Below are 12,216 nucleotides of genomic sequence, written 5' to 3'. Positions count from 1 at the left end.
CTAGTAGCGTGTAGCACCTACTTTTACCCTGATGATGGCAACAGTACATAAGACAGAACTCTACACGACACCAAAACTCTTAAGGATCCATCCCTAATCCATAAGCACTCAACTGGTACCCACAACTCACGAGAATTCATTGGAGCAGGGTCCAAAGGACACACATCCCAGTTGACGGCATCAAAATTATTCCAAATAGGTTGGATGTCAGGTGACTTGGAAAGCCACAGAAACCATTTTGACACAAGACTCAAACGAATTATGACATGTAGCTGTTAATGGGCACTGATTTACAACAACAGGAAATGTTGAAAATTTGTGCCAGACTGGGATTCGAACTCTTGTCTCCTGCTTACTATGTAGAAGCTCTGGCCACTGAGCCATTCAGAAACAGTGGTCATTGTCAACTGCATGGACTACCCCAGAACGCCTCTCATCAGATCCAAATTCTCAACTTACCTGCACACTTTTGACGTAGTGCCCTTGCCCATTACCTTCATTACTTGTGGCGTTTCACCAATTTTCATAAGAGTTCGAGTGTGGTGTTGATCTACACTGAAGGGATCATTGGCCAGTCTCCCCTTAATTATATAATGTGGAGTTATTTCCCCCTTATTTTATGTATTTTTCCATCCAGGAATTTCTGTTACTGTCACAACTAACAGCAAAGAGAGACAGACTAAAAAACTACAAAGCACTTTTTAAGGAATTGAGAGTTCTTTCCCTTTTGAGTATCTTGAAATGTGTGGTGTACACAAAGTAAATACCACAGACATCTAAAAAAAAAAAATTCTGACCAACATCATCAGGACACACTGAAAGGCAATATATTCATAAATTAGAAAAACAAAACTGCTGTTAACAGACACCTTGATTCTGCTTAAGTAAGACTGTACAAAATCAAACTTTCACAAAAGAGATGTGCCCTCAGAAAAATTCACATCTGAAGTTTACAGACTTCTCCAGAAAAGCTGATTCTACATTGTTTCAGAGATAATGTAGTGTCTCACTTAATGAAGTGACCCTTTCACTGTGCATAAAAGCAGGTAACACATAAGGTGTTTGAGAAACATAGCCAGACTGACAACGGAGTATTCATCTCTTCCAGATGCTTAGTCTGAGTTTCAGCTCTATACAGCCCTCGCATGATTTCTGAGAGCATCATCAGTGAAGCTGTGTTTTTGTTGTGTGTTACAAAAATGGAACAGAGGAATTTAAAGCAACGTTAGGTAATCAAGTTTTGTGTTAAACTTGGAGAATCCACAAGTGTCACCATTGCAAAGTTGAAACAGGCCTGTAGGCACCATTTCTTATCAACAGCAGAAGTTTTTCGCTGGCACAAATCACTTTTGGAACATGTTGAAGATGAACCTCGCTGAGGGAGACCGTCAACGTCAAAAATCAATGGAAATTTCAAACGTGTGCATGATCTCGTGCGATTGTTCCTCCAGAACAAACTGTCAACCAACTGTTTTACAAAGACATTCTTGAAAAGTTCAAGAAACAGATGACTTGAGTGAGACTGAACAGTGTAGACAAGTGGATGCTGCAGAGTGACAAGGCCCTGTGTCACACGGCTGCTTCCACATGGGATTTTTGACCTCAAAAGGCATTTCTGTTGCTCCAAAGCCCCCCTATTTACCTGATCTGAGTCCTTGTGACTTTTTTCTTTTCCAAAAATTGAAAAAGTCTTGAAATAATGTCATTTTGGGACTCTGCAGAACTTTCAATAGAATGTGACCAACAAGGCCCTACCTGCTGAAGCCTTTCAGCACTGCTACCAAAACTGATGACTCCGCCAGTGTACTTCTGCTGAAGGGAACTAATTTGAAGGTGACAAGACTGTTGCTCAGTCTCACTATTTTTTTCACACACCTTGTAACACACCATTGTTAATTACATCAACTGCTGACAATAGTAAATGTGTAATTGATAAAATTAAAATACACGTTATACTCAACATAATTAATACTGTATATATCTCATTATAATATACAATTTTTTACTATATTTCACCTGGAAAGAAAAAAAACTAAAACATTATTCAGTATCACTACAATATGTTTGTTTGTTTATTCTCAATTGTTTTTAAATTATATACCACATAGAGAGGATGGCAAAATGATTCATCACCAACAAATATCAAGAAGTCTGCTCAGGATCACTGTTAATAACCTTTCTTTGCATATTACCTTGAAATGTATGAATTTGCAAGAACAGCAATAAATATGTAAAGGAGTCAAGCTCAGTTTTGGGTAAAAGTTTGTGAGGCAAGTCTACCAAAGATCTTTAAAGATATGTGAGTTACAGATGCTCTGACCAATCATGGGAATTACAGTGGCAAAGTAGTGGCTGGGTTTGAGCAATCAACAACATTTAACAAAATGATTTTCTTTCATCACAGGAAAAGTAAATTTCGGCATAATCTTGTAACACACTAACCTGATCCCTTGGCAGAGACAGTTGTCCATAGACATTGGAGCCCCAACCAAATAATTTCCCATCCCTTGTCAGAGCAAAACTTGTTTCCCAGCCACAACTGATATCAATGATATGATGGCCTGAAAGAGCTGCTATATGTTCAAAAGATGTTGCTTGTTCTTCCACAGACCGACCTAATTGGCCTTTGTTATTCCAGCCACAGGAATAAATGTTTCCATTTTTATCCAAAATGAGTGTATGGCCTCCTCCTCCACAAAGTCTTGTAAGCAACTTTGGGTCAATTGTTGGAGCTCTCACTTCAACAGGTTCAGCACAAAGCTCAGATTTATAACCAACTCCAAGCTGACCATATGTATTTGCACCCTGGAATAAATATAAAATTTTGTGAAAGCCAGATTTTACTAGAAACCAGGAAGTAAGTAAACAGAACAAATTAAAAATATGCCAAAAGGAAGCAAAATCACCATGTGAAATTGAAGGAATCTGAATAAAAGCAATTGTCAGTTCAATGCATCAGCTTTCCTTATTTGCTCAAAATAATTTTCATAACAGTCAGACAAATTTACTACACATTAAAAATAATGAAACATACCTCCTGTAAAGAAGACAACTACAATGTGAATCTGCAAATGTAAAATTGACTTGAAAGAAGCAATTAATGTGGACCCCATAGACAGGCGTTCTTCTTGGCATGTGTGTCCATCTTTTTATCTGCTGTGTCATTTTCCTTATCTTTCCTTTCCTTACCTTTGATTTACCGATTGGCCTCTTCAGCACTTTTTAATTCCTTTTTCTTTAAAGTCTTGTCTGTTCAATTTCATTATTAATTCTGATCTTGTCCTATCCTTTAATGTTATAAAAAGAAACAAAATATTGATCAATGATAACACTAAAATCTCCACAAGAAAAGAGGTACTTGAAGTTTTCAGTGAAAACAAGATCTGAACCTTTTCTTCCTCTGTCCCTCCCTATCCCACCAATCATAAATGCTGCAGTCTCATGTTTCAATTATGTTACACAGAAGCAAGTGTGGCAAGTTTATAAAAATATGTATTTTGCCCAATATGTGATAATGCCGATTATTATATTGTACTTAAGTTACTTGTGAAGTAGCAGTAACAATGCACACAGTGTTGTTCATACAAATACCTGATCTTCACAAATGACAATTTTGTCATTGAAAAGTATATTTCACAGCATCACACTGCTATTAGGTTAGAATATGAGGCTTTGGCATATAACTCTGCAAATGCACTCTGAAGATAAATATGCCAAATCTGAAACCAGGTATTGTGCATCTTCAAATTTGTTGCAGTTGGTGATAAAAATTATTTAAAAAATCGTTTCCAATAATTCTACAGTACCGCTAATAACCTTAATAACAACAGGCAATGAAACTGGTTTGAAATTAAATTTGGGGTCTAACAAGAAAGTGGCCCATCTTCAACCATTTTGCATTTTTGCAATAACAACATGTACGTTCCCACAAGGATCAGCACTAGGCCCATTCTTATTCTTAACCTTCATACATGGTCTTCCAATGATTTTAAAGGATGGTTCAAAAATTGTAATGCTTTGCCAATGAAAGAAGCATACTAATCAAGACCGAGCACGATGATACAATGGTTAGCACACGGGGTTCGTATTCAGGAGGTCGATGGTTCAGACCCGCATCTGGCCATCCATGATTTCCTTAAATCACTTCAGGTAAATGCCAGGACGATTTGTTTGAAAGGGCACAGCCGATTTCCTTACCCATCATTCCCTCATCTGATCGGACTGATGACCTCGCTGTTTGGTCCGCTCCCCCAAATTACCAAACAAAAAATATGAATCAAGAGTTCAAACTTAACCTTATCAAACACAGCTAACATGGTAGCTGAACAGGCTTACAAGTGGTTCACAGTAAATAGTTTAAACCTTAATCACGCACAAATTCATATTATGCTGTTTCTAACAAATAGGAGTGACCTGTTAGCAACAGAAGCAGACATTAATTGGCCACACAGTACATGAAACAGTCTGTGTAAATTTTTGGAATACAGTTACATAACAAGTATAATGGATTCAATACGTAACTAAATTAATCAAGAAATTCAGTTTCCACTTAGAAGCTTCTCTCAGTGTGTTGACCTAGCAAGAAGAGCATTGGCTTACTTTGCAAAATTTTGATCCTTGTTCTCTCATGGAATTATCTTTTGGGGCAGTGTGTGGTGGTACATGTTGCTATTCAAAGGTAGCAATATTTCCCACATCCTTTCTCTGTGGTGATGAAAGATGGTCATGCAGAAACCTTAATTTATGGTAGTAGTAGTAAAGGAAAGACCACATACTGCATGCATATTCTTTATTTATGTGCATAGAAGAAATGCAAATATAAGTGCAGTACAGTCACAAGGCACAACAGAGGGCTAATGTTTTCTTGAGGGGGAAGGGGCCCTTTATACTTTGATGCCAGAGAAGCAGAGGTCAGGATGACAATGGCTTTGTTCCAAATAAGAAAAACAAAAGAAGATTGTATGGAATTACTAACTTAATTACTTACTTACTTCTTGGCTTTGGGATATTAGCGATCTGCCTGTCGACGAGTTTGGATATTAAGAGCTTAAATGTGAATGTTTAATTGATACGTTGAAAGTGTTATGGAGACTGTAAAATACAGAAGGATTCTTAATGGGAGTGGTTACATGTTTTCGTAACTAGTGTAGCAAACATATTCCTCCATTATTACAGCACTTTCCTGCTGATGGTGAAGAAGTTTGATATAGCTACGAGTGGCACTGTTCAGCAGGACCGTAACTTCAAGGAGTGACATGAATGCAGAAAGAGAATGTTTAGTGGTAAAGGTAATTACAAACATACGAGTGACAGGTCACATTCATAGAATTGGTACCCTGGTTAAGCACTCTCCAGCAGCAAACAGCAGAGGCAACTTTCAAAGTGCCCATAAGGAAATGTTTATTCACTAGAAGTGAGCCGTAAGAATGCTGTGTAAACAGCCACACACATCACACAAGCCTCTATGAAGATCTTGGAATTCTTACATTCTCTTCCCAACACATTTATTCATTAATGGTTTTTGTTGCTGGCAATAAAAACCATTCTAACCTGAACTCTGATCTACACAGTCATGATATAAGGTACAGAAATATTTTTCATGTAGTCTTTGTCTCCTTGTCGAGAGTTCAGAGTAGAGTTATGTACTCTTATGCAAAAAATATTTAGGAAGCACCAATCCAACACAAAGCAAGAAACGGAAAATTCCCCCATAAGCCAATATTTCTACAAATTATTTGAATACCTAGATCAAGGTCTGAAAAGATGTGTTGGCTTAATGGCAAATACTGGCATTCATTGTAAAGCTGCATGATATGCAGTAAAGTATTGTAAATACATGAGTCAATACTTACCAATGTAGGTAGCTATTTTCTTTGAAAAATACAAATGTAATCAATGTTGTATCCAACAACTCAGATATTGATATAAGCAATTGTTTTTGCATTGTCCCACAACCAGCAGCGTGCAAATCACAGCATTTACACTACAAATGATGTTACAAGCCAGGAACATGACTCCTAGTGCCACATAGGATCATGTGGTGTCAGGAAACTACTTCTGATTCAGAATAAAGAAACCAACATGCCTAGCAGAGGACCATGTGTGTGTTGCACTTATTCAATGCTGAGACTCCATGATCCAGTTGCTGTTTATACAATGACCACTGCAGTCGACTGGAACATTGTGAGGTCTACTGTGCACCCAGATTCTAACCTACAGCTTACAACTGACCATACATGGAATTAGTTCTAAGTAGTGTACTTGTGGGCTGTATAACAAGTGTACTGTGCTTAATAAGTGACCTGTTTACCAAGTCTGAACCCTACTAATAAGAAATAAATGACAGCTATTTAATACAACTGATGAGACAACAGCTTTTTTCAAAGTAGACACTTTGTTTCATATTTACTTGAATAAATTTAACTGACTTTAGCAGTATAATGATAGTTTATTAATACAGTATATACATTCATTTTCTATAATTTTCTTGTCTTTTGTTAATAACCTTGTCTTGTTTTATATCCCTGAGGGTTCTCCTTCTTCTTGATGGTACCTACAGAACACGGTGAGTGAAACAATGAAATGAAAGCAGTAGTACAGATTAATACATAGCATAATTTACAAGAATCATAATGGAGACCTTCAACAGATGTAACTGTGTTACAAGTGTTCTGTTAGGCTTCATCAATGTGTTTGACACAGAGCATGGAATACTACTCTCAACACTGGAGCCAACCAGAATAAGGAAAGCAGCAAACAAGTGCTTTACGTTACATCTTAAAAACAGAGCTAAAGTGTCACACGTCAATGGAAATCAGAGATGCTGACAGTAGAATCTATCATTTGAATAACAGAAAGAACAAAAGGAATATATTGACCTCAATCCTGCTGTTGATTTATATTAAAGACTTCCCTGAAGGTGCCACAATGGAAGAGATAATTCTATTTGCTGTCAATAGCAATATAACAATTTTGATAACATTCCAGACAATTGGCTCACAAAGCTAATGGCATTTTAGAGGGTATACACAAGTGGACAGAGAAGAGTAACAATAGTGTTTCTTATGTAATTACAGATAATGACAATACTGACAAAATCTACTCAGGATATCAGCTGAGTGACAGCATAATATTGTGGCAATGTTTAAAGTTCCCTATGCATCATCTCCATGGAGAAGAAATAAAAACTTTGAGGTTCGCTGATGACATTGTAACTCAGTCAGAGACAGCAAAGGACTTGGAGAGCAGTTGAACGGAATGGACAGTGTCTTGAAAGGAGGATATAACCTGAACATCAGCAAAAGCAAAACGAGGAAAATGGATTGTAGTCGAATTAAATCGGGTGATGCTGAAGGAATTAGATTAGGAAATGAGACACTTAAAGTAGTAAAGGAGTTTTGCTATTTGGGGATCAAAATAACTGATGATGGTCGAAGTGCAGAGGATATAAAATGTAGACTGGCATTGGCAAGGAAAGCATTTCTGAAGAAGAGAAATTTGTTAACATCGAGTATAGATTTAAGTGTCAGGAAGTCATTTCTGAAAGTATTTGTAAGGAGTGTAACCATGTATGGAAGTGAAACATGGACGATAAATAGTTTGGACAAGAAGAGAATAGAAGCTCTCGAAATGTGGTGCTACAGAAGAATGCTGAAGATTAGATGGGTAGATCACATAACTAATGAGGAGGTATTGAATAGAATTGGGGAGAAGAGGAGTTTGTGGCACAACTTGACTAGAAGAAGGGATCGGTTGGTAGGACATGTTCTGAGGCATCAAGGGATCACCAATTTAGTATTGGAGGGCAGTGTGGAGGGCAAAAATCGTAGAGGGAGACCTAGAGATGAATACACTAAGTAGATTCAGAAAGATGTAAGCTGCAGTACGTACTGGGAGATGAAGCAGCTTGCACAGGATAGAGTAGCATGAAGAGCTGCATCAAACCAGTCTCAGGACTGAAGACCACAACAACATGCATCATCTCCAGGCAAAGTCTGATGACAAATACGAAGCTCACTGATTGATTGCTACAAAATGATGTTGCCACTCAGCTGACACCCTGAGAAGATTTTGTCAGTGAAATTCACCAAGAAAACTAGCAGTCCCAAAAAGTGGCAACGCTAAATTACATACATATACTGACTCAGTCAAACTTTAAGCAATAGTAGGCTAAAGACAACCAACCAAAAAGAAGAGACCATAGAACTGCCATCAAAAAGAGCTCTGCCTGATACTATGTTGCAAGAGTAACAGTAGCAGTATGAAAAAGTATTTGCCTCTTTCATGCATTTATTGTGTTTTGAAAATTTCAGTCATAAATAAGAACCTGTAATGATGTGACATGACTTTAGAAAAACATATCTCTTTGGGCAAAGATGGAGAAAGAAACTGAATACGTTATTTCCAAAGCAATCAATCCAGTATTGGCCTCAATCTCTGTCGAAGTTGGAGAATATGTGTCAAATAAAAAAATGGGCACTTTAGAACCAGAACATAAAAAACAAGCCAGAATGATATTTTATAAAATAATGGTTCTCCCAAAGAAGTTATAAAAAAGGAAATTTTGAATTACAAAAAAATTAAAAGAGCCACTTTGAAACTTCAGAGATGAGATTTCTTAGAACTATAAAAGGAAGAAATGGCACAGGGACATGATTTGGCAATGTGTTCTAAACCAAGAACACTGTAATTTATTGCTTTATCAGTACTCACACGGGAAAGACAAGTACAATACAATAAGAAGACTAGTAGAATACAATAAGCAATGCACAAGTGGCTGGTCGAGCCTGGCGCTCTGACCTATATATTCATTAGTTTCAGCAGGGGGTGCTTAGGGGTCTGCACACACAACTGCTGTCAATGTTGTATTAGCAGGCTGGCTGGGCTCTATTGACCAAATCAAGCACAGACTTCACAAGCGAACTACGACGTAGTACACAGACAAAACTGGCAGTTACAGCACAGAGCTCATATAGTGTGCAGAAAATAATTTGGTCCACGACTGGACAGATGGCATGATAGGAATGGGGACACTGTTAGTTGTGGGTGTTCCAGACTCGGCGACCACCACATGGTAGGGAAGGTGCTGTTAAATAGCTGAACCCTATGCACGAACGTATATTGCACATGATGTATAAGCTGTAGCTAACAAGTCTGTAAATAATGATATTAACACATTATGTCAATTCGACCAATAAAGAGATAAATATAAAGGTTCAGAGTCACCAATTTCTCACTAGAGCATGAAAAATGAATAGCTGTATAAACAAAGAATTACCATACAAAAAAAGTTGAATCAATAAAAAATGTAACATAGGAGACAACACCACTTACTATGATATTGGACATGCATAGAAAGAATGTGGGTCAAAAGTACCTTCAGCTAATTTTTTGCCATTTTCTATTCTCTTTTTTGTGCAACAAGAATAGCTACTGGTTCCTACAGCCCTCTCAAAGACAGTTTTCAATGAGCTTTTTGTTTCCCGCTCTGCTTCTTCTGAATAAATTAAATGGTACAATATGTAATGACATGCACCTGATTATGATGAACTTTTCCTGCACTCACGCCATGTAGAGAGAACGATGCCAAGCTGTGTAGTGAAGAGTGAGCAAAAAGAATGCATGAAGTACACAGATTGGAAGGCGACAAGCAACTGAGACAGCTGCCTTTGGAACAACAGCATACATTTATCCAACTATCAGGACAAAAACGTGTTTCTGCTTAGGTGCCACTTTATTTTGTGCAAGCTCTATCTACTGGTGGAGTAGCAACTGCTTGTCTAAGTAACTCTAATGGATCTGCTACTTATGATCCATTTTCTCCCATATTTTTATCTGGTCTACAAAGAAAGCAATATAAGCTCTCTCATATTCAGTTCCGGTAGAACTAAACAAGAGAAATTATCCTGTTGGTACGTCCTGTAATCTTGCTAATGCCTTTGTTTGTATAGATCATAAAATTCTACTACATAAACTAAAGTAGTGGGCATATAAAAGCATCGTGCATCATGTACAGCTAGGAGAAAAATGGAACGTGCTTAGAACTGGTAGAGAACAAATAATATGATTGTTAATCTTTCAAATGCACATACATGTTTTAACCAAATAATATATATATATATATATATATATATATATATATATATATATAAAAACAAAGATGAGGTGACTTACCGAACAAAAGCGCTGGCAGGTCGATAGACACACAAACAAACACAAACATACACACAAAATTCAAGCTTTCGCAACAAACTGTTGCCTCATCAGGAAAGAGGGAAGGAGAGGGGAAGACGAAAGGAAGTGGGTTTTAAGGGAGAGGGTAAGGAGTCATTCCAATCCCGGGAGCGGAAAGACTTACCTTAGGGGGAAAAAAGGACAGGTATACACTCGCACACACGCACATATCCATCCACACATACAGACACAAGCAGACATATTTAGAGACAAAGAGTTTGGGCAGAGATGTCAGTCGAGGCAGAAGTGTAGAGGCAAAGAAGTTGTTGAAAGACAGGTGAGGTATGAGTGGCGGCAACTTGAAATTAGCGGAGATTGAGGCCTGGCGGATGACGAGAAGAGAGGATATACTGAAGGGCAAGTTCCCATCTCCGGAGTTCGGATAGGTTGGTGTTGGTGGGAAGTATCCAGATAACACGGACGGTGTAACACTGTGCCAAGATGTGCTGGCTGTGCACCAAGGCATGTTTAGCCACAGGGTGATCCTCATTACCAACAAACACTGTCTGCCTGTGTCCATTCATGCGAATGGACAGTTTGTTGCTGGTCATTCCCACATAGAACGCATCACAGTGTAGGCAGGTCAGTTGGTAAATCACGTGGGTGCTTTCACACGTGGCTCTGCCTCTGATCGTGTACACCTTCCGGGTTACAGGACTGGAGTAGGTGGTGGTGGGAGGGTGCATGGGACAGGTTTTGCATCGGGGGCGGTTACAAGGATAGGAGCCAGAGGGTAGGGAAGGTGGTTTGGGGATTTCATAGGGATGAACTAACAGGTTACGAAGGTTAGGTGGACGGCGGAAAGACACTCTTGGCGGAGTGGGGAGGATTTCATGAAGGATGGATCTCATTTCAGGGCAGGATTTGAGGAAATCGTATCCCTGCTGGAGAGCCACATTCAGAGTCTGGTCCAGTCCCGGAAAGTATCCTGTCACAAGTGGGGCACTTTTGTGGTTCTTCTGTGGGGGATTCTGGGTTTGAGGGGATGAGGAAGTGGCTCTGGTTATTTGCTTCTGTACCAGATCGGGAGGGTAGTTGCGGGATGCGAAAGCTGTTTTCAGGTTGTTGGTGTAATGATTCAGGGATTCCGGACTGGAGCAGATTCGTTTGCCACGAAGACCTAGGCTGTAGGGAAGCATATATATATATATATATATATATATATATATATATATGCTTCCCTATATATATATATAAAAAAAAACAAAGATGAGGTGACTTACCGAACAAAAGCGCTGGCAGGTCGATAGACACACAAACAAACACACACACAAAATTCAAGCTTTCGCAACAAACTGTTGCCTCATCAGGAAAGAGGGAAGGAGAGGGGAAGACGAAAGGAAGTGGGTTTTAAGGGAGAGGGTAAGGAGTCATTCCAATCCCGGGAGCGGAAAGACTTACCTTAGGGGGAAAAAAGGACAGGTATACACTCGCACACACGCACATATCCATCCACACATACAGACACAAGCAGACATCTTTAAATATGTCTGCTTGTGTCTGTATGTGTGGATGGATATGTGCGTGTGTGCGAGTGTATACCTGTCCTTTTTTCCCCCTAAGGTAAGTCTTTCCGCTCCCGGGATTGGAATGACTCCTTACCCTCTCCCTTAAAACCCACTTCCTTTCGTCTTCCCCTCTCCTTCCCTCTTTCCTGATGAGGCAACAGTTTGTTGCGAAAGCTTGAATTTTGTGTGTGTGTTTGTGTTTGTTTGTGTGTCTATCGACCTGCCAGCGCTTTTGTTCGGTAAGTCACCTCATCTTTGTTTTTATATATAATTTTTCCCACGTGGAATGTTTCCTTCCATTATATATATATATATATATATATATATATATATATATATATATATATATATATATATATATCTAAAAACAAAGATGATGTGACTTACTGAACGAAAGCGCTGGCAGGTCTATAGACACACAAACACACACACAAAATTCAAGCTTTCACAACAAACTGTTGCCTCATCAGGAAAG

The 12,216-nt window shown here is 38.6% G+C and overlaps 1 protein-coding gene across 4 annotated transcripts in view; it reads right to left on the bottom strand.

Annotated features, from left to right (window-relative positions):
* Nucleotides 1–12,216, bottom strand: part of LOC124596384 (secretion-regulating guanine nucleotide exchange factor) — a 98,975-nt gene that overhangs the window by 68,183 nt on the left and 18,576 nt on the right. For all 4 annotated transcript variants that reach the window (XR_006978294.1, XM_047135505.1, XM_047135506.1 and 1 more), the window contains exon 2: nt 2,443–2,805. Coding sequence is in view for 3 of the 4 variants with exons in the window: in XM_047135505.1 (XP_046991461.1) it covers nt 2,443–2,805 (363 nt within the window). In the remaining variant the exon portion in view is untranslated. The remainder of the gene's footprint in view (nt 1–2,442; nt 2,806–12,216) is intronic.

This window comes from Schistocerca americana, chromosome 2 (genome assembly GCF_021461395.2).
Source record: "Schistocerca americana isolate TAMUIC-IGC-003095 chromosome 2, iqSchAmer2.1, whole genome shotgun sequence".
NCBI lineage: Eukaryota > Metazoa > Arthropoda > Insecta > Orthoptera > Acrididae > Schistocerca > Schistocerca americana.
The sequence above is the reverse complement of the archived record's forward strand: the minus strand, read 5'-3'. Positions and strand labels throughout refer to the sequence as shown.